At 38.2% G+C, this 22085-nt stretch overlaps 1 protein-coding gene across 1 annotated transcript in view; it reads right to left on the bottom strand.

Moving 5' to 3' along the window:
- BEND4 (BEN domain containing 4) overlaps window positions 1-22085 on the bottom strand; it is a 54250-nt gene that overhangs the window by 9724 nt on the left and 22441 nt on the right. The window contains exons 3-4 of the mRNA XM_020990854.2: window positions 18072-18163; window positions 10373-10613 (exon numbers count right to left, since the gene is read on the bottom strand). Coding sequence (XP_020846513.1) covers window positions 10373-10613; window positions 18072-18163 — 333 coding nt within the window. The remainder of the gene's footprint in view (window positions 1-10372; window positions 10614-18071; window positions 18164-22085) is intronic.

Here is a 22085-nt window from a genome sequence, read left to right as displayed (position 1 = left end):
TCCTGACTCCTAAGCCAGCTCTATGGATGATGCCACAGTGCTTCCTTAACCATTCTTTTTATATATAGCCTATGCTTTCCTAATGAGGTACGTCATGTAGATAGTTCCTTAGCAACTATCTTAATACCAACAACCCAGATTAAAAAGACTTTCTGAAACTTTTTTTTTGGCTAGGCAATGGGGTTAAGTGACTTGCCCAGGGTCACACAGCTAGAAAGTGTTATGTGTCTGAGGTTGGATTTGAACTCAGGTCCTCCTGAATCCAGGGCCAGTGCTCTATTCACTGCACCACCTAGCTGCCCTTTGAAACATTTCTAAGTAAAGGTGTGTTATTGTCAATGTACTATATTTTAAACCAAGGCAAACCATTCTTATCCATCTTCAGTCCTCTAGTGTTAGCTCCTCCATAATTGAACACTGTTCACTACAGGATTTTATTTTTTTGGTCTGAGTCTTGTTTTGTTTTTAAGAATTGAGGCTTCTCTTCTCCCCACTCTGTGTAACTCCATAATAACTGGTTGATGTGTAAAGAGGTGTACTTATTAGCTCCTGGTATTATGGAATTCTATATTTTTAAATTGCCTGGACTCATAACAGATATATCTAGTATCAAGAGAAAAAGCCATAATGGTTCTCTTAAGAGTCCCAAAGCACAATAATAGTTAATGATAAGATGGAAAGAACATTTGATTTGGAGTCAGAGAATGTGGGTTTGAATCCTGCTAACCTCTGGGGCCTTAACCAAGGGGCAAGTTAGTTCCTTAACCCCTTGAGAACTCTGTAAAATGAGGGTGTTGGACTAATTGATCTCAAAGGTTCCTTCTGTTCAAAATATATAGCCAGGGGCACTAACATGATCGCAGGAAAGTTATTTTAACCCATTAATCCATTGTTTCCTCTTCCCAGTCTTTGTGTTCATCCTCAAGAATCATTAATTCAACTAGGACAATTTTGCTTTGGATTCTTCCTAAATTACGTATCTTTAAAGACACTATTTAATGGGGCAGCTAGGTGGCTCAGTGGATAGAGTACCAGAAGTCAGGAGGACCTGAATTCAAATCTGGCCTTAGACCAGACACTTGACACCATCTGTGTGACCCTGGGCAAGTCACTTAATCCTAACTGCCTCACCAAAAAAAAAAAGACACCATTTATCTGCATAAGCTACAGTAGGTAAGCTGAAACATTGATGTATAAATACATTTTTGGCTATCCAAGCAAAAAATTCTGTAGGGGTCATTGTCCTTTGTCAATGATGAAATGAGCAAATTGTGGAATCCAAGCAATGAAAGGGCTACTCAGGTTGTATTTATACCCAATAGGACAGAAAAGGTAGCATTTTTACACTTTCCCCCTGCAGACCAGACCTAAATGAACAACTGACAGATGGTGTAGAATTAGTGGACCTTGCTAACATGGGAATCAAGATATCCTGAAAATGTGCAATTGTGGGAGCCTTGGAGAGCTCTGCTTCTGCTCTAATATACCACTAATTGAACTAGCAGAACTTAGAACTGGCCTGTATTTCCTTCCATCAGCCCTGCCCCTCCTAGATTTTCAGGGATTCTTTTGGTGCTATCTAAGCACTCATTTAAAACAACATGACCACATAGGTTCTATTACTCTTATTTAAGACATTGGATCATGAGATCCCAACTAATTAAAAATCCCCTTTTGTCCTTGTCCTTTTTGTTTAGAATGAGTAAAATTATCATGGGTTCACTACTATGATCCTTTAAAGCTTCACAAACGGGCCCCCCAATCTGCTGAGAATCATAAGAATCATAGTGTATTTTGCAAAAGAAAGGGAGCCAAGGCTTTTGTACTTCTTGTACTTTGGAAAGAGCCCTGAGGGCCTGCCCTAGAATCTCTCTCTATACCACCTTGGAGAGTGAAACACACCCTTCATAGGAATAGAGCTGGCTGGAGCTAGAAGGGCCCTTTATTGTGACTCCCCTCAGGCTACCAGGGTTGTGGGAAGCCACACCCCATGCAAGAGGAGAAAAATAGTGTTGGATTGGGCCCATGCTTACAATGCATGACAATCCATTAAGCTTACCAAGGGAATTGCCAGCTTTACATGTCAGCAAAGGAGATAGGTTAATAACACACATACTATCTACATCACAGAAGAGGTGTGAGGAAAGCCCCTTGTAAATCTTAAAATGCTATAAAAATAAGAGCTGTTATTTTAGCACTTTTGTTTGGAAACTTTCTAATGACCTTATGGAAAATAATATTGCATTATCTTCAACATCTGGGTTTATCTTATCCTCCTTATTGGATTGGATCTTCCATGAGGGCAAGGAAACAGGCCTTATTTCAGATTTCTCTTTTCTCCAGCACCTACACAGAGCTCTACACACAGTAGGCACTTATATTTGACTAAACTTGAAGGACCGCTAGCCTATTGTTTTTCTCTTCTGTTGTTTGCATATTTTTGTTCTTAGAGGGTCCACACCCAAGTCTGCCCAACTTTTTTTCATTCTGACTTGAACATTTCTAAATTTCCTGGGGCAGCCTGAAGGAGCACACAGGGTATTCACCAGCCATGGCAGTTGGGTTCCGAGTCCGAGGGGAGTCATGGAGGCAGTTATCCTTAGGGTAATCATCAACTCAAGCTTTTTGATGTCCAGTGATAAAGAGAACACTGCTACAAAAGACTGGAGGAATTAATCCCTTGCTCTCCCTACCCCTGCCCCCAATCCAATCCCTATCATCCAGGAAAATTGGATGGGACTGCTCTTTGTCCTTCCCTGTATGACCCTTCAGGGTTATCCTCTTCTTTCCCCCTTTAAGGCTGACCTTGACATTTATTTTAACCTGATTTGGCTTGCATGAAAATATTCTGTGTGCCTGCTGCTACTTGAGGAGGCTGAGGCTGATGGGTCTCTTGAGCTAAAGAGTTCTGAGCTGTAGTGGGCTAAACTTACGGGGTTATACACTAAGTTGGGCATTAACATGGTCAGCCCTGAAGAGAGTAGGGTCCCAAATTGTCTACGGAGAGGCAAGCTGACCCAAGACAGAAACATAGCAGGTCAAAGTTCCCATGCCAGTGAGAGGAGGACGAGTGGGTACTTCCAGCCTGAGCAAGATAAGGAGGCACAGTTTAAAAAAAAATCTTTGCTCATCTAAATTAGTGTGATTTGCTGTGAGCTAATGGGGTAGAGGAAAGGACACAGGAAAGTATCAGTTTGGACTCAAGAGCCCCAACTGTGTTAATATGCTCATAGATTTAGAGTTGTTCTCAAGTTTTTATGTGTGTTTTGTCTTCCCCTTTAGCTTACAAATTTCTTGAGAATGAATGAGGGAAGAAGCATTTATTAAGCATTTACTGTGGGGCAGCTAGGTGGTGTAGTGGATAGAGCATCTGCTCTGGATTCAGGAGGACCTGAGTTCAAATCTGACCTCAGACCAAACACTTGACACTTACTAGCTGTGTGACCCTGGGCAAGTCACTTAACCCCGTTGACTAGCCGTCCCCAAAAAATAATAATAATAAAATAAAAAGAAGTCAGTTAACCTCTTTTGGGGCAGCTAGGTGGCGCAGTGGATAGAGCACTGGCCCTGGAGTGAGGAGGACCTGAGTTCAAATCCGACCTCAGACCAAACACTTGACACTTACTAGCTGTGTGACCCTGGGCAAGTCACTTAACCCCAATTGCCTAAAACAAAAACAAAACAAAACAAAACAAAGCATTTACTGTGTGCAAGGCATGCTGCTAAGGTTTGGGGATACAAATAGAAAAAGAAGAGAACAAGGATTATATCGTATTTTTTCCCTCTGATATAATAAGAGATAGCATTTATATAATGCTTTAAGATTTGCAAGGCACTTTGCAAATATTATCTCATTTTATCCTCAAAATAACCCTAGGAGTGGCACTATTATTAGCTCCATCTTATGCCCATTTTACAGATGAGGAAACTGAAGCAGACAGAAGTTAAGTGACTTGCCCAAGGTACTAAGAGTCTGAAGTTAGAGTTGAACTCAGGTCTTCCTGACTTCAGGACCAGTCCTCTAGCCATTGAACCACCTCAAAGGCTCGATATTTTGCGAAGGCCTGTATGTAGCATAATGCTCTGCATACCATAGTTCATATACGTATGTGTATATGTACTTATATATATGTACATATATACATGTATACACACTATATGTGTATATATACATATATTATCTATCTATCTATCTATCTATCTATCTATCTATCTATCTATCTATCTATCTATCTATCCATCTATCTATCTATGGAAAAGAAGAGAAAGAAACCCTTTTCTGTTTTCTCTTTCTACCAAGGATTCCCTAACAGCCCCTTTGCTTCTTTCTTTTTTTCCCCTCTCAGACTTAGGTTCTGATGTTATACTCTCTGCCCAACTTTTTCCAACCTTAAATGAGCATAAGAAACTTTTTTAAAAAATCAGTAAGGAAAGTGGATTAGAGCAAGAGCTTTCATTTCCCACATTCACAATGCTTTACAACTGTAGAAATAGCCATTATGACTTTAATAGCTCTGATAGAATGAGCTGGCTGCATTAAGCTTAGGACTAATAGTATTCATTGTAAATGGTGAGACCAAGAGAAGGCAAAAAGCCCTTCCTTAGCATCCTGGGGAAGTGCTCTATTAAAAGCTGAAACTAGAACTCTTTCCTTAGAAATTGCTTCCCTTGTAGGGACTCTGCTTCGTCCTGCTCAGGAAATCAAAAATCTCTCCCTGAGTTCAAAGACCTCAGGGAACTTCTGGGATGTGTCAAGACTTGACAGCCCTATATCAGTTCATCAATTCAAAGCCCAAGGATTGAATCTTTCCTCTGACATATTAACCTTCTGAACTACAGAGGCATGAATTTCAACCACACTGACTCACCAGTCTCAACCAACGAGTTAGCATTTCTTCTAAATTCTTACAAAGTAGATGAATCACATCTAGGTCATCATGGATTGGGTGGCACAGGAAAGTCCTTCCATTTTATCATTCTTGGCAAATACCTAAATGATCTAATCAGGTACCTGAACACAAGTAAACATCATTTCCTTTTCTATTTCTTTCCTATTCCAGGGCTAGTACATAACACAAATGTGTTTCTGTACTACAGCTAAAAATGAAGAAGAAAAAAGCAACCAGAGACCATCAGTGAAAGTGGACTTTGGTTAGAGAGCTAATTAGACTTATTAGCTTTATGATCAGTCAAGGCAAAGTTTTCAAGTAATTACTGGGGAGATATGGTGTCTTCCATCAGCACCACATAAACTTTCTTTTAGTGGGAGGGACAAGAGGCCAACTTTTCCTTGTGGGTTCAAATTATAGAATTTTAGTATTTTCTGTTTTCAAAATGGGACTCAGCAACCAGACCTTACTTTCTCTGCAAACCAAATAGTATATATCTTAAATTCCACATACTCTACTATGTGACAAGCACTTTATATAAGATGTACCAAAAGTGTCAATTAGACACTCTCTGTAACTCACTCCAGCACCTAGGGAGATATTGAAGAATTGGGGGAAGTACGAAGTACTTAGTCTTTGAGGTTGTAAAAGAAATAGTGTTTCTGCAGTCAGAGCTTAAAGATGTAAGTCACCAGGTCACCCTTGGTAATAAGTATTTTCATTCTGCCCAAAAGGGGTGGACTTCCATTCCTTACCACTGCTATTTCACCCAGACAACAGTAGGCTCACTGGTGGCTGACAAATGATGACGGCTTTTTGGGGCTTCAGGGAGAGCTATTAGTGAGGCTGGTGGCTTGATAAGTACTAAAGCATCACCACCTTCAAGTGATACTCTGTGCTGAACAGGACCATTATTATTAAGTTTTTATTGCTGATGATCTCTCTCCTGACAAAATTTTGGCCTCTGGAGTAGCTTTTGGACTGGCCAGGGGTGGGGAACCTGCAGCCTCAAGGCCACATGTGGCCCTCTAGATCCTTTGATTGAATCCAAACTTCACAGAACAAATCTGGATTCAGTCAAAGGGCCATGCTTTAGGACCTAGAGGGTCACATGTGGCCTTGAAGCTGCAAGTTTCCCACACCTGGACTAGACTTTGTAATTTCTGCTGCTTTTTCAGAGAACCATAAAATCTCAAAGGTCACCTAGGTCAGTCCATACCTGAGGCAGAATCTCTTTTAGAATGTATCTGACAAAGAGTCATCCCGTCTTTGTTAGGACTCCAGTCTGAGATGAGATCTTACGATGATAGAGGCAGAGCTAGAACCTCGGAGGCCATTAAGTTCAATTTTTTACAGATGAGGAAACTGAGGCCCCAGCACATTAAGTGACTTGCCCAAGGTTATACAAATAGTAAGCATCAGAAGTGGGGTGTGAATCCACACCCTGTGACTCCAGAGTCAATACTCTTTTCCCTGTACTACTTCCTGAGGAAGCCTGTGCCACTTTGGGACGGCTCTAATTGCTGTTTTTCCTTATATTGAACTGAAGCTACTGCTGCAGTTTCCTTCCATTCAACACTCTTTGTTTTGCCTTCTGAGGCCAAGTAAAACAAGATGAAGCCCTCTACTACATAATAGCTTTTCAAACATCTTAAAACTGCCTCCCACCCAGACTTGTCTTCTCCAGAATAAACAGTCTTAATTCCTACTGTGATCCCTGCATACTATAGTTTCTAGTCTCCTTGTCATCTTTCAGAGGAATGCTAGATTGTCAACATTCCTTCTAAAATGTCACACCCAGAACATTATAATCCCGATAAGGCCTGAACAAGTCGTAGTATAACAGGAATAATGTCTCCTTTGTCCAAGAAAATTTGATTCCTTTAAAGCAGCCCCATGCTGCCATTAGGTTTTTGGCTGTTATGTTGCACTGCGGATGCATATTGAGGTGCCAATGTGCTAAGATCCTGAGATCTTTTTCATATGAACTATTGTCTAGCCATATCTCCCCCATTCTGTATTTTTACAATTAGTCTTTTGAACCCAAGGTTAGGATTCAGCACTTAACCCATTAAATTCCGTCTTATTGGATTTGGCCCATTATTATAACCCTTTGAGATCTTTTTGGATTCTTATTCTGTCATCCAGTCTCAGCTTCGTATTATTCATAGATTTGACAAACAAACCTTCAACCAAGTCATCGATAAAAATGATGAATGGAGAGATCCCTGTGGTACTTCAATAAGGACATTCCTCCAGGCTGACCTTTTATTAAGTATTTAGTATCTGCAAGACACTGTGCTAACTGCTAGGGATGCAAAGAAAGGCAACCCTCCCCCAAAACAAAAAACCAAACCCAATCCCTGCTCTGAAAAAGCTCATTATTCTTTGGGTCCAGTCCTTCAAACAATTCTAAATCTATCTAACTAGTATCACCCAGTCCATTTTATCCATACAGCTACCATGAGAGAATCTGTCTAATACAGGGGCATACATGTGGCCCTCTAGGTCCTCAAGTGTGGCCCTTTGACTGAATCCAAACTCACAGAGCAAATCCCCTCAATAAAAGGATTTGCTCCGTAAAACTTGGACTCAGTCAGGAGGCTCCATCCAAGGACCTAGAAGGCCACATATGGCCTCATGGCTGCAGGTTTCCCACCCTGGAATAGCTTGTTGGAATCTAAGTAAACTATATTTGTGACATTCTTCTGATCTAACAAACAACTAACCTTGGTTAAAAGAAAAAAGGAAGTGAGGTTAGATGTTTCTTGACAGAGTATGCTGGCTTTCCTTTCTGAGTACCTATGAGCCATCTCTTTAAAAATGTAATCTAGAATTTTGCTAGGAAGCAAATTTAAGCATACTATCCAATAGTTTGAAGAATCAACCTCCTTTATCCCGCTTTTTTTGAAAATAGGGATGTTTGCCTGCCACATATCTTGTGGCACATCTCTAGTTTTCTAATTTTTCAAAGATCACTGTCAGTATCACAGCACACACACAAAAATAGTTGACACATATATGTCACTTTAAGGTTGACAGAGCACCTCACAGACATTTTCTCTTGTGATCCTCACAAAAACTCTGTGTGTGTGTGTGTGTGTGTGTGTGTGCATGCGCGCGCATGTGTTAGGGGTAGGTATTACAGGCATAAGCATCCCTTAAGGCTCAGAGAATTTAGCAACATGTCCAAAGCCACACAGCTAGTAAATGTCAGGAGCAGGATTCAAACCCAGGTCTTTTTAGGACTGCACATCCTGCACTTTTTCCAGGGCCCCACACTCCCTCTCGAGCACTGCCTTCAGCTACAACCTGGGATTGTAGCTCTTTTGGCTCTGGTGACTTAAACTCATTAAGTGTAACTGGGTGCTTTCTTACCTTAGCTTCATTTATCTTGAGTTTCAATTTCCTGTTAACTATTTTTGTTTCCAATCTCAAGAACATCCTCATTTGCAGAGAAAATATAAGAAAAATGAGAGTTGAGAAGGCCTGCTTGTTCTCTTTTGTCTGATATCATCTCATCTCCCATAAACACATTCTTCTGCATTCTTCTAGCTTCTTCTTACTCCTAACATAGCTAAGACTCTTTGTCCTTTGTATTCCCCCTGCACATCAGTTTTCTATAGGATGGTAGCATCCTTTTGCATGTTTCTCCAGTTATCTTCTATTACTAACATCTTCCATATATTTGTTTTTTTTAAATATTTTAAAGATTCCTCTTAAAAAAGTTGGTAGATGAGTTCCCTATGTAGCCACATCAGTTTCTTTAGACAGCTCTTGCTTACCATATATGCTGGAATAATCTATGTTTGCGTCATCAGAATTTTGTTTGGAAAGTTTTATATCACTTTTGAAAGTAAGCTTTTTGTACAGAATTTTAAGCCATGGAAATCTTATTTATCCTTTGTCTGAACTTTCTGTAATCTGCACACCCCAAATCTAGGATACAAGTCAGGTAACAACAGGCTTTCCCCTCCTTGTCTACAAACACTAAAATTGCATGGTTAGATAAGATTGCTATAATTCTACTTTAGCAACCAGTTTTTAATTATTGATCAGAATTAGGTCCAGAATAGTAATTTTCCTTGGCACTTCCTCTGTGTTTCAAAGTATTAAATTATGATCCAGACAAGGCCATAATTTATCATATGTTCTGTTTCTGGCAGAGGGGAGGAGAGAGAGGGAGAGGGAGAGGGAGAGAGGGAGAGAGAGGAGAGAGAGAGAGAGAGAGAGAGAGAGAGAGAGAGAGAGAGAGAGAGAGAGAGAGAAAGAGAGAGAGAGAGAGAGAGAGAAGGAAGAGGAGGTGGAGGAGGAGGAGAAGGAGGAGGAGGAGGAGGGATAGAAAAGAGACAGAGACAAAGAAAAAGGGAGGAAGAGGGAGAAGAGAGACAGAGATCAACAGGCAGACACACATTCACACAGAGATCAACAGGCAGACACACATATTACACACACACACACACACACACACACACACACACACACAGAGGAGCCCCTTCAGATGTCTAGATGGCTGGCTAGTTGAAGTCTTTCATCACTATTATATCATGTCTTTTTGACAGCTTTTGACCTGCTTCTTGAACTCATTATTCATTTTCTCTTTTTGTTTGGCTGCTTTGTAGCTGTTCATATACCATGATAGTGGTTAGAGGGAATTGGGGGCCAGAGAATTCCAGTGACTTTCCCAAGGTCAAACATCTAGTTAGTGGTACAGCTTGTCTCAGACAGTTTTATAAGACTGTGCATGTGCTGAATCGATATTTTTCCCCCTGTCAATTCTCCTTCACTTCCCACTAATCTTATTGGCACAACAGATCCAACCAACTTTAAAGTGGTGCATATTGACTGCTGATACTGGTTAAAACACCAGATCAGCAGACTTTCTATTTTTTTAATAGCATGGGAAAGACCTAACAGTTTAGTGCATTCCTGGCCATAATAAATGTCTATTGATATTTGGCTAACATTATAAACAGATTATATAAATTTGGGCTAAATAGTCTTGAAGGGCTAGAAAATCAGATATGGGGAAGGACAGAGATTTGGAAAGGGGAATTGAAAATCATCTAGCAAAATTATGTGAACAATTACGAGAAAAATTTATTTCTTCCCTTATTCTTCCATTTATTTCCCCTGCTAATCCTCCTCCATACATTTCCCCCTGTAGTCTTATGCTCTGGTTCTTCCCATCTCACATCCATCCCACTTTGGTCAAAGAAGACCTTTGGTTGAAATTGAATCTGGATTTAGCATGTAAATCACAGTGCTATGTAATGTCGATGTATCATTAAATCAGAGCACTGATGCCAAAGCAAATAGAATGTTCTCTAGGAAGTTTTGGATAAGGAATTGATGGGCCACACAAAGCTTGTGAGATCTCAGGAAAATCAAAATACAGGAAAGCTGAACACTTCTACTGAGCCACAGCCAATGCAGTGAAATGGGATCACATATGGCGGACACTGAGCAAAAGGATGCAGTACCTCTGAGACATGTTACTTTAACTGGATCCAGAGGACGTCTTTCAGGACCTGTCTCTCCTGACTGCACTGACCTTTTCCTTTTTCCAAGGCCGCATGAGTACTTAAGCTCATCGGTTGTAAAAACAAATCTGATGAGGTATCGAAGTAGCCGCCTCCCATCTTTCTTGGAAGAATTTACAGCCTCATCCCATTGTTTACTAGTGATGTAGACAGGATAGTTGTTCAACAGCTGCTTGCTTCCCTGGGAAAGTGAAACATTTTCCATTATACACTTAGGCATATAGAGAGAAGCTCAAACAATCTCTGCTTGAAAGGAAAATAGGCTTGTAACCAAGCTGATATGCTGACAATGAAACACGTATTGAAGGTAGCAAGTAATCGCTCATACTCAGAACAGGCACTTTTTAAATTACATTTGCATTTTCTATAACAAGAGCCCAATGAGGTATAATGAACACCTTTGAGAGAGCAGCTATTTATAACTTGCACTTTAACAGGTAGGTTAAAATGTGTCAAGATTCAATGACAGGGAACACCATTTAAATATACCCATAACTTTCCTTTTCAGTCTACTCAAAGGTATAAAAATGATTTTGAAGAGTGGGATCAAACATGTCTCATCACTCCTTCCACTTGCAGTTAAGTACTTCAGACATGACTTTTATGACATATTTTCATAAGATATTTATTACTTGTATTTAACACCTCACACCTGCTAGCCAGTCTATTACCTTGAAAACAATGTGGAGAAAGTAAATAGAAAAGTGAATTTTAAAACTAGAAAAGATTCATTAATAGTCACAGGAAAACACATTAACTCAAATTATAGCTCTGTGCAAATGCCACTATGTCAACTCAAAATTTTTCTTCCTTTTAACCTTCATAATTTATGTCTGCTATAAAATCCCAGGGCTCAATAGCTGCAGTGGGGCTAATTACGGGAATTTCTGTAACGTTTATAAGCCATGTTTAGTCAATTGTACCTACACTACCATTACTTCAGTTCTTGTGGTCTATAAAATTCTATAGTTCAGGACCAATTAATTAACCCAAGATCTCAGTTTTAATGTACTCCTTCTCCAGTAATTAAGGTATACAAAATAAAGATGGGGAAACCCTAACAACTCATTCAGTTTTACAATGCCGCAAATTTACTACTGGTTATAAACCTGGCAGTGTGTAAGCCTTGAGGGGCCTTATTTTGAAAAACCTCTGTTCAGCTAGAGGTTGTTATGCTTCTCTTGCCAGCTTTGACTACCCATATGTGATATATACGTATGTACATACATACATACATATATATGTGTATGTGTGTGTGTATTTGTTGTTGTTGTTATTCAGTCCTTCAGTTGTGTCTGACTCTTCATGACCCTGTGAACCATACTGTCCACGGGGTTTTCTTGGCAAAAATACTGGAGTGGTTTGCCATTTTGTTCTCCAGTGGATTAAGGCAAACAGAGATTAACTGACTTGCCCAGGGTTACAAAGCTAGTAAGTGTCTAGGGCTGGATTTGAACTCAGGTCTTTCTGACTCCAGGCCCAGTGCATTATCCACTGAGCCTCCTAGTAGATTCCTATGTGTGTATGTATATGCATATGCATATATGTGTGTGTGTGCATATATATGTATATATGTGTATATATATACATATATATATACATATATATATATATAAACTACATAATAAAGCTCAAATCTGGTAATATATATATGAAGCATTTTGCTAGCCTAAAAAGTGTTATGTACCTGTTAATTTTACTTTTAATATAGTCTAAACTTCCTTAGTTTCTTGAATTATTAAGTCTACAATGTGATTAAAAAAAATAATTAGCATATTTAGCACAAACAGAAAAAGAAACCAACCAGTAGCAGCATGTACAGGGACAATCAAACCTGATCAAAAGGTTCCATTACTATTGCTGTGAGTTTGCCAAGACAGCAAGAAGTCAAGAAATGCAGCAAATCTCAATTAATCTGGAGCCTCACTTAATCTTTCCCCTCTATTTTTAGGACTAAAAGACACGAGAAAAATGGTGTCATTGACAGCATAGTACTATAGTTGGAATCAAGATATCTGGTTTCAGATCATAGGTCGAGTCATTTAACTTCACTGAAATTCATAGAGCCTTTCTCAAGTGTTTGGTTTTTAATTGTTTTGCATTTATTTGGCATATACATATATTAAACACACACACATACACACACACATATACATGCATATATGTATAGTGTGTATGTTTGTATGGGCAGCCAGGTGGCACAGTGGATAGAGTGCCAGCTCTAGAATCAGGAGGACCTGAATTCAAATCTGGTCTCAGACACTCATGTACTAGCTGTGTGATCCTGGGCAAGTCACTTATCCCTGTTTGCCTCAGTTTCCTCACCTGTAAAATGAGCTGGAGAAGGAAATGACAAACTACTCTAGTATCTTTGCCAAGAAAACCCCAAATGTGGTAAAGAAGAGTTGGACACACCTGAAAAACGACTGAACTGAATGTAAGTATGTATGTATGTATGTATGTATGTATGTATGTATAAAAGGTCTCCCCTATAGAATTTAAGATCCTTTAGAAAAGGAATTGCTTCATTTTTTGTTTTTATGTGCTTGATGCCCAGCACAGGGCCTGATACAAAGTAGGTGCTTAATAAATGCTTGTTGATTTATTGACTAGCATGTAATAAAATAGGGATAACAAGTCTTACCTACCTCATTGGGATGTGAGGAAAGAGCTCTATATGCCCCTAAATGATACAAACATGTGCATAGTTACAGGACAGAAAGCTTGAAAAGATTTCAAAGATTACCTAGTCCAATCCCCTTATTTTACAGATGAGGAGACTTAGATAAAGTGATTTTGCTTAAGGTCACATAGCTACTCAGTGTTAGGCCAGGATTTGAACTCGGTTTTTGACAGCGAGTTGGGTTCTCTTTCTATTATGCCCCATTGTTTCTGTGGTCAGGATACATTTAGTCTGTTGTCCTGTACCTCCTACAGCTATGGCACTGTGTAGTTTAGTTATTTTCAAGAATGATCATCAGAATCCTGCAGGAACTTTCTGAGGGATTAAATCATGATGAAAATGATGTTAAACACACTCCAGTTATTAAAGCAGGAAAACGGAATACAGATTTAAGAAATATTCTAAATATGAAAGTTGGAATTAAAAAAAAAGATTATGATTAACTTTCTGCTACAGATACTTTATTCTATTTGAACATTTGGTGAATAAATTAACAGGATTTTTTTTTTCTGTCCTTGTTGCTCTAAGCAAGCTTTGGAGATTTGTATCATCTGAATCTTTTTGTCATATTTCTTTTCTGAAGATTTCATGTGTGTTACTCATCTCCTCGGACAAGGAGTATAAACTCCTTAAAGGTAGGAACTATATAACATATATATTATATATATATATGTATGTACACACACAAATATATGTATATATATACACATGTATACATATACACATATTTGTATTTCACACAGTACCTAGCACAGTATTACATAATTAATAATTAATATTAAATTGATTATGCTATGGTCAAGGGGAGTATTTCACCCTTCAAAAGGCTTAACTTCTATAATTGGTTTTCAGAAAAGTATGTTATAGCATGACAGATTTAGGAGCTGGAAAGGACTTTAGATGTGATCTAGTCTAACTCCTTTATTATACAGATGAGGAAACTGAGACCCAGAAGAGGTTAAATGACTTGCCCAAGGCCAGGTGGGTTTTAAGTTAGAATCTGAACCCTACTCTTCTGACTCCCCCTTACAGATGATAGGTATCTCCATTTAATTAAACATTTGGAGAACCCATGTTAAATTCAATATGCTTAAGTTTTAGGAATTTTTTGTTGCCTTTTCTATCCAAGAGACTGGAACAAGTGTCAGGCATTATTTTTCTTTATGAATTAATAAGTATACTTTAAAAAAAGGGTAGGAACACAGAGGAAGGTTATTTTGGTAACATCCTAACAATTAAATAGATAACAATTTTCACAGATCTGCCTTAAAATCCTGTCTTGCAATTAATCAGATAGCCATCTTGAGTAAAGAGGATTCTAGTTTTTTACAGAGGTGGCTTTGGCACATTACAAAAGTTTCAGATAAACTACCAAATTATTAAGTCTGCATATTGAACACATAAAGCCATCAGAAAAACAATGGTCCATGTTTTTAAGAGATAGAGGATTTGGGAGTACCGTTAAAACTCTGCTGGAAATCAGGATTTCAATCAGATGATACATTCCTATTCATTTCAGGCTCCAAATTCACACAGTTGTACATTTAACTAAATTCCTTGAAATGATGCCAATGCCATCAATAGGTTATTAAACACCCCAAGCTGGTAAACATGATAATAAAAAAAAACAGTAAAAACTTTTGACTCCACATTTGGACACTTTTGCCACCTGCATTTTATTCTAATATTCTACTTTTATCTACATGAGAATAGAATACTTAATTGTATTTTTTTTTTTAGCTGAAGAACTCGTGAAAGCTCCTGATCACTTGTCAGAAGCAGAGGGACAAAAAGGCAGCCTGGTTTTCAGTTTCACCCTCTCTCTTGTCTTTCTGACAAACAGCTAGGGTTGTTCACAAAATGTTTTGCTTCCAGATGGGTTTACTGGTTTTGAAACCAGCTATTTAATTTTAATTTCAAAGTAGCTGAGGATTTGAAATCTCTGTTTTGCAAAGCATACAAAACCATTCTCTCTGTAGCTGGGAAATTTGTGTGGTAGGGAGAGGGGTGTGAATGTGGGTCTGGAGGGTGGCAAGGGAAGAACTAAACTAGAATGTTCTCTATTGATGTCCTCCATTGACATTATGTGCCCAAATCCTAACTGTGTTTATGTGAGGGAGAATACAGGGGTGAAGAAAAGATAAGTGAAGTTGCTAAAATTAATGACGTCACCCAGTTGATAGTGGAAGGGGAAGGGAATGGAGAGCAATAGGAAGGGAAGTAAAGGAAGAGACTTTTGCTTCTTATTGCATCCTGTCCTCAAGCACTGTCAATATCAAATAAAGAAACAATATGGAGTAATGAAAGGAGAAGTGGATTAGGAGGTGGGTGACCTTGGTCCTACCATTTATTATCTGTGTGATGTTGGGCAAGTCACTTAATCTTTAGAATTATAGGTTAGAAAGGACCTCAGAGGTCAACTGCTCTAATCTTCCGCCTGATTCATGAATTATCTTCTTTATCATCTTCAGCCCACAATATATAGTTCTTTACTAGGCTTGTACTTGAAGCCTTTTTGTTTGGAAGACTCTGTTAGAGCCTGCTTTCTGATGACACCTTCTTCAAGAACTTAGGGTCATCTCCATTTTGTGATGAGGCATCATAATAAGATTTTTGCCTTAATAAGCCTTATTTAGTGGAGGGAATTCCTCCACACAATAAAAAAAATCCCTCTTTTAAAGTGTGGTTCTTGTAATGCTGTGTAGAGGCCTTTAAAAAAAAAGCATATCATATTCATATTAAAGATAGGAACAGGATTAGGTTAGGGAACTCCCTGGATGAAGAAAACTCCCTCTACCAATGATAACTGGTATTTTCTCTGTTAACATAGTATTAGAGTGTTGCCTAGAGATTCGAGAGTTTAAATGATTTGCCCTGGATCACAGAGGTAGTATGTGTCAAAGGTAGGACTTGAATAGAGATGTTTTGGGCTCTGAAATGAACTCTCTGTTCACTATCCCTCTACATATTCAAGTTATATCATTAAAATCATCAAAGAGTTATTTCTGAGGTGTGAAGTACCAGTGAATAGGACCAATCTAGGCCCCTTCTCAAACATTTTTGATACTCACTTATACAAAAGCAACTCAGTCACTGTTGTTTAGGTTTACTATTTTGAAGTATTCAGAAAAGAAAAATTGTCTTAAAAAAAGAAATTTCAAAAATAAAAATAGAACTATGGAGCGGTTTAGATTATAGAGGAAATAATAATACTTTAGAATAGTTAATTGGGATAAAAGATAATGTAAAATATGACTGAGGATATTCTATGTGATGAGATTAAAAATAAAGTAGTATAGTGGAAATAAATCCAGTAATTTCCCATATAACTGGAATAGGAAAAGCACCCAGATGGCACAGTGGATTGAGCCTGGGGCCTGGAGCCAGGAAGACTGGATGGAGGTCAAATTCTGCTTCAGATACTTAGTAGCTGTGTGACTCAGTTTCCTCAATAGTAAAATAGGGACAATAATAGCACTATCTGCCAGGATTGTTGTGAGGATCAAAGGAGATAATATTTACAAATCACTTAGCACAGTGCCTGATATATAGTAGGAACATAATCCTTTCCTTCCTCCCTCCTTCCCTCCCTCCTTCCCTCCTTCCCTCCCTCCTTCCCTCCTTTCTTCTCTCCTTCCTTCCTTCCTTCTTTCCTTCTTTTCTTCCTTCCTCCTTCCTTCCTTCCTTCCTTCCTTCCTTCCTTCCTTCCTTCCTTCCTTCCTTCCTTCCTTCCTTCCTTCCTTCCTTCCTTCTTTCCTTTCTTCCTTCCATTTTCTTGATAGTTATTGAAAGACAGCATGATAGTGGAAAGAAACTAGACTAGAAGTGAGAAGACCTGGGGTTGTTTTCTGGTTCCAAAACTTATTAGCTTCTTGGACAAGTCACATAACCTCAACCTCTTTGCTCATTTGTAAAATGGGAATAAGAATACTCCTACTACTTACCACACAGATTTATCGTGAGGCTCAACTGTGGCAATAGTTATAAAGCACTAGGTAGACTCAGAGCATTGGCATTTACTTAAGATTTTGTCCACAAAGCAAAGTCTCCAAACTAGTTTATCTTATTTGTTCCTCAACCCAACATAGTTTATCTCTGAAAATATGGAAAGGTTAGAAACTTGATCATCCATTGTTCAACAACAAACTGGGAGGTTTTTGCATGAAAAATCTCAGTAGGTTACAACTATTTTGCAGCAAAGATTTTGGTGAAATGTTCATGTGTACCAATTAATTCCTTGGCAGAATATCTACTATGTTTGTGAAGATAATGCCTGGCACATGGTGGGTGCTTAATAAATGTTTATTGATTGATTGATAGACTGGAGTTTCTTTGTTGGTAGATGTTATGCTTGTATTTCTCTGATAGAGTTATATGAATAGAAACACGGTGGGGGTGGGAGTAAGTGAAGCAGATTGGGAAGACCTGCTAAGAATAGTGAACATTTGCATGGATTGTAGTTTTTCCTTGCTTAGCAAAGAAACTTTAAATTTAACTAGTGGTCAAACTATTCTGCCACCACTACCATCGTCACCATAATAGCCAGCATTCATATACCACTATAAGGTTTGCAAAGTGCTATTCATGTGTTACCTCCTGTGATCTTCACAACAACCCTGCTATTATTATTCTTGTTTTACAGATGAGGAAACTAAGTCTGAGAGAGGTTAAGTCAGTTGCTTGGAGTCACAACTAGTAAGTGTTTGAGGTACAATTTGATTTAATTTTTCTTCCTAACTCCCAAGTCTAGCATTCTTCTTCCCCCACTGTACCATTATCATTTCAAGACACATGTAAACCCAACAAGGCCCATACACAGGTCAACCCTTGGCTTTCAGAAACATATTTTGTCACCAATGTAATCCTTGGTTCTTTATTGGTGGATTATTAAATTATCATCTCATTGAAATCAGAAACATAAGACATGCTTCTTCTTGTCTTTATATTATACACTACCTCTGTGGGCTGATCTGCTGGCTGTGGTATCATAAGCTGGTTATGGTGCTGAAGGACAGTTTTCAAATAATCTAAGACCGTCTGGCAGGGCACTGTAGGAAACAGATTGCAGTTACTGAATATCCTTAGTGTGGCAACAGCAACAAAAACAGCAACAACAACAGCAACTTTTCACTAAATACGGTCCTCTAAGATTTGCATTGTCAATTCTCCAATGAGGTCTTTTGTAGCAGAAATACAGCTTCTCTTCTTCTGATTTTTGCAATCATTTAATTTAGTAAATCCAGAGCAGGTGCTGCAACCTCAGGGGCCTTTAAAGGTTTTTCTACCCTCAGCACAGTTACTCTGAAGGGTTTTCAGATTAAAGAAGATTACAGGACTAAATCAGGTCAACAACAATGATAATAAAAAGTTTGCATCATAAACACAATTTAACCCCCCCCCCCCCAAAAGAGAGGGAAGCATTTCTCAAAAATTTGACTCATTATCCAAAATTAACACTCAACAACATGTGACACTTTAAAAGTTGTGGCCTGGGTAGCTAGTTTTTATTGTTGATGAGATATTCATATGATTAATCTTTACTTTCTAATTTTTTCAGGGGGGCAAACACTGCATGCAATTCAGATTCTTTCCAACATATACAAATATGCACACTTAGATTCATTCTTACTTCACAGGTCTTTTCTCTGATGGTGGTTAGGTTAGCTAGTTCTGACTCAGATAAAGGCCTTTCTTAAGCAGATGTTGCCACATACCTAATTAACTACGCACATTTTGGGAAATAGTTCTTTTGTACTGTGACTGAAGGAGCTTGACTGAATAAATAAGCACATTTGATGAAAAATTATGTTTTAAAAAACCCCTTTAATATTAGCCCTCTTAGAATGACCTAATTTAAAACAAAACAAAACAAAAGTCTTGGGAGCCTTGCTAAGACTAATTTGTAGTCATAATTCTTTCAGTGGCTGTCCATAGTGCTGAAAAGGGACTGCATCACAGTTAAGAAGATAATAATATGTTAAACTAGAGCCCCCATTTTAAAGTGCCAGCACTAATCATTCTCCAGCTTGCCTTAGTTTTATGGGTACCAAGCAGAATCTTTCTTCCCCCACTCCAATACTTACTGCTCTTGGGTCTCAAGTTTTAGTATCCACAATTAATTCTCTCACATTTCATTGGTAACATTATTGAAAATTTTGAACAAGAGGAAGTTAAAAGACAGGTTGGGAGAATTTTTGCTTTCGAATACTTAGGTAATTCGCAATATTTAGATGTAGGTTTCTTAGGCAACTCCTCAGTGGTTGTTTGACTTAATCCTTCAATTTCAGTGACATTTGCTAAATGATTATACAAGTCAGTTTTAATAGGCTGTGATATTGCACAGCACATCTGTTTTAAATAAGCTAGGTTCAAAAAACCTAGAGGATTCTCCAGATTTAGGGGTTGCAATCTCTGTTGGTGGAGAGATGACCCACACTAATGAAATTATACATCTTACAACATAAAAAAGAAATAATTCTCCCTTTTGTGAATTAAGTTGTGTTCAACAATTTTCCCATGCTTAACAATGACAGATTAAGAATGCATTTTATGGCAGTAATCATTGTTTACATAAAATAGAAGAATTAGGGAAATCTAGTGGAGGCACAAGAGGGCTGAGAGGTAGAACACTTCTAAGAGCCAGTAAACTTTGGGATTCTAGTCCTGTCTCTGCCTTCAATTGTGTGACCTTAGGGAAATTATTTAACTTCTCTGTGCCTCATTTTCTTCATCAGTATAGAAATAATAATAATAATGCCTGTCTCTACAAAACTTACAGAGTCATTATGAGATAAAATGATAAAGCATATATAAAGGTGAGGCATTCTGGTCAGACTTGCCCCTTCTTCCACAGGGAAAACATTTTTACAGAAATATCCAGAATGATTGGTAAATACTTACACACCAAGGAACTGTTAGCAATCCTGGTGTGAATTCTTATGTGACTTACTTCTGATTAGCAAATTAATAGATGTATGGGATTTTTCTACCCTAGATTAGTAGAAAAGACAAAGGAATAGTTTGTTTACTACTGAGTATAATTGAATTAATCCCCAAGGGGGGGGATAGTGAGACCCCCCACGGTCAGTTTGCTGTCCTAGAAGAGTTGGTCAGCTCCTTCTTTAACCTCAATTTGGACACACACATATATGTATATGTATACAAATATATATATACACATGTGTATATGTATATGTGTGTGTATATATATATATATACACATACATACATATCTATATCTAAATATCTATAACTACATCTATCTATCTATCTATCTATCTATGTAAAATGTCTCAGAGCCAGGAAAGACAAAGGGACACAAGGCTGCTATATCAGAGGCTGACTTATATCCTCCACAAAACCTTTGTTTTTAGGCCAATACATTATAACTAGGCAAGTGTCTTAGGAGTATGAATTTCTGTGTCTCTCTCTTGACACAAAGCAAACTATTGCAGGAAGTGTTTTGAAAAATTAAGCAGTCAGGATAGCATAACTATTTTTATCAGTGTTTTTTGAGTTTTGGGTAAAATAATTTATTTTCCCAAAGATTGATTTCTTTGAAACTTGACCTTTTGCCAAAGTGGTGGCACCAGGCTGCCTAAGGAAGGGGTGAATTGGCCCAGGTGAGGAATACAGCAAGTCAAAGAGATACTTGATCAGTGTCAGAATCAGACCTGGGAATAGCCCCTGAACTTCCAGCAATAGGGAGATGCAGTCTATACAAAAACAAACTAACCACAAAAATAGGCTTAAACCACTATCACTTTCTAGGCTTGTGGATGAATGCAGATGGCTAGTTTAATGCAGATTTTGAACTTGAAACTACTATTACTATGACCCACAGGTAGTTTTTCTAATAAGTGCCATTTTTCTATAATCCAAACAAATGGATTTTTTGATTTATTTTCTATTTGTCATATGGGGATAATAATACCTGTAGTCCCTACTTTTTAGGGTTGTTGTAGGAATCAAATGAATACATACACACACACACACGTATACTGATTGATATATATGTATATATACATATACGTATACACAAAGATGTGTACATACACATAATGTCCCAAAAGTCTTAGTGCATTTTAAGCTATTGAAGCTAATTTAAAAATTAAGCTATTAAAATTTTAAAATGAATTAAGACTTTTTTGGGCCATGATACATACATACACAAAATTTTGCAAACCTTAAAATGTTATACAAATGTCAGATATTACAATCAACCCATAGCCCACCAATGCAAACATGTGCACTCCTTTTCTACTTACCTGCTCGTTAATACAAGTGATACAGACCTGCAAGGGACAGGTGTGACAAATCCCTAATCCCAGTTTATAAGTAGAAGTGATGGTGTTGGCAGTTTCATTCTGCTCTCTTCACCTTGCTACAAGTGTTAGGGCACTGATGGAACATAAGGTCCCTGAGGATAGGACTGCTTTTTGTTTTCTGTCTGAACCCCCAGTGCCTAGAATAGGGCCTTGCACATCATAAGCATGTAATCAATGCTTGTTGGCTTGGTTTGGATTAGTGTCAGTTACTATATTTCAAACCACACAGCTCTAGCTCTTTCTTTAGGATCATGTAGCTTAAAACAGAACTGCAGGTAGATTGACCAAATTAGTGAGCAAAACTTGGCAGATGCAATCTGTAAGGGCAGTGGACCTCCAAAGCCTTCCTGGAAGTAGGTACCTTTGTGCTGCACTTCAGAACCCCTGCACAATGGCTGGGGACCAGACTGAGAGCCAGGAGGAAGAGTGCATTTCTCTCTGCCTCATTACATTTGCAGAGGCTAAGCTGAATCAAGTAAACTATCTTATGTGCAAAATAAGTGGTAAATATCATTATGCTATAAATATGTAAATACTGAGTAAGATTTACTTGCCAAATTAGGGGCCAAAATAGGAAAAGAATCTTGGTTGGTTTTTGTTGGTGGTGGTGGTGGGTTTTTTTTTTTTTACCTTGGCCCCAGAG

The sequence above is a fragment of the Phascolarctos cinereus genome, unplaced genomic scaffold, assembly GCF_003287225.1.
Source record: "Phascolarctos cinereus isolate Bilbo 61053 unplaced genomic scaffold, phaCin_HiC Scaffold_9;HRSCAF=440, whole genome shotgun sequence".
Lineage (NCBI taxonomy): Eukaryota > Metazoa > Chordata > Mammalia > Diprotodontia > Phascolarctidae > Phascolarctos > Phascolarctos cinereus.
The sequence above is the reverse complement of the archived record's forward strand: the minus strand, read 5'-3'. Positions and strand labels throughout refer to the sequence as shown.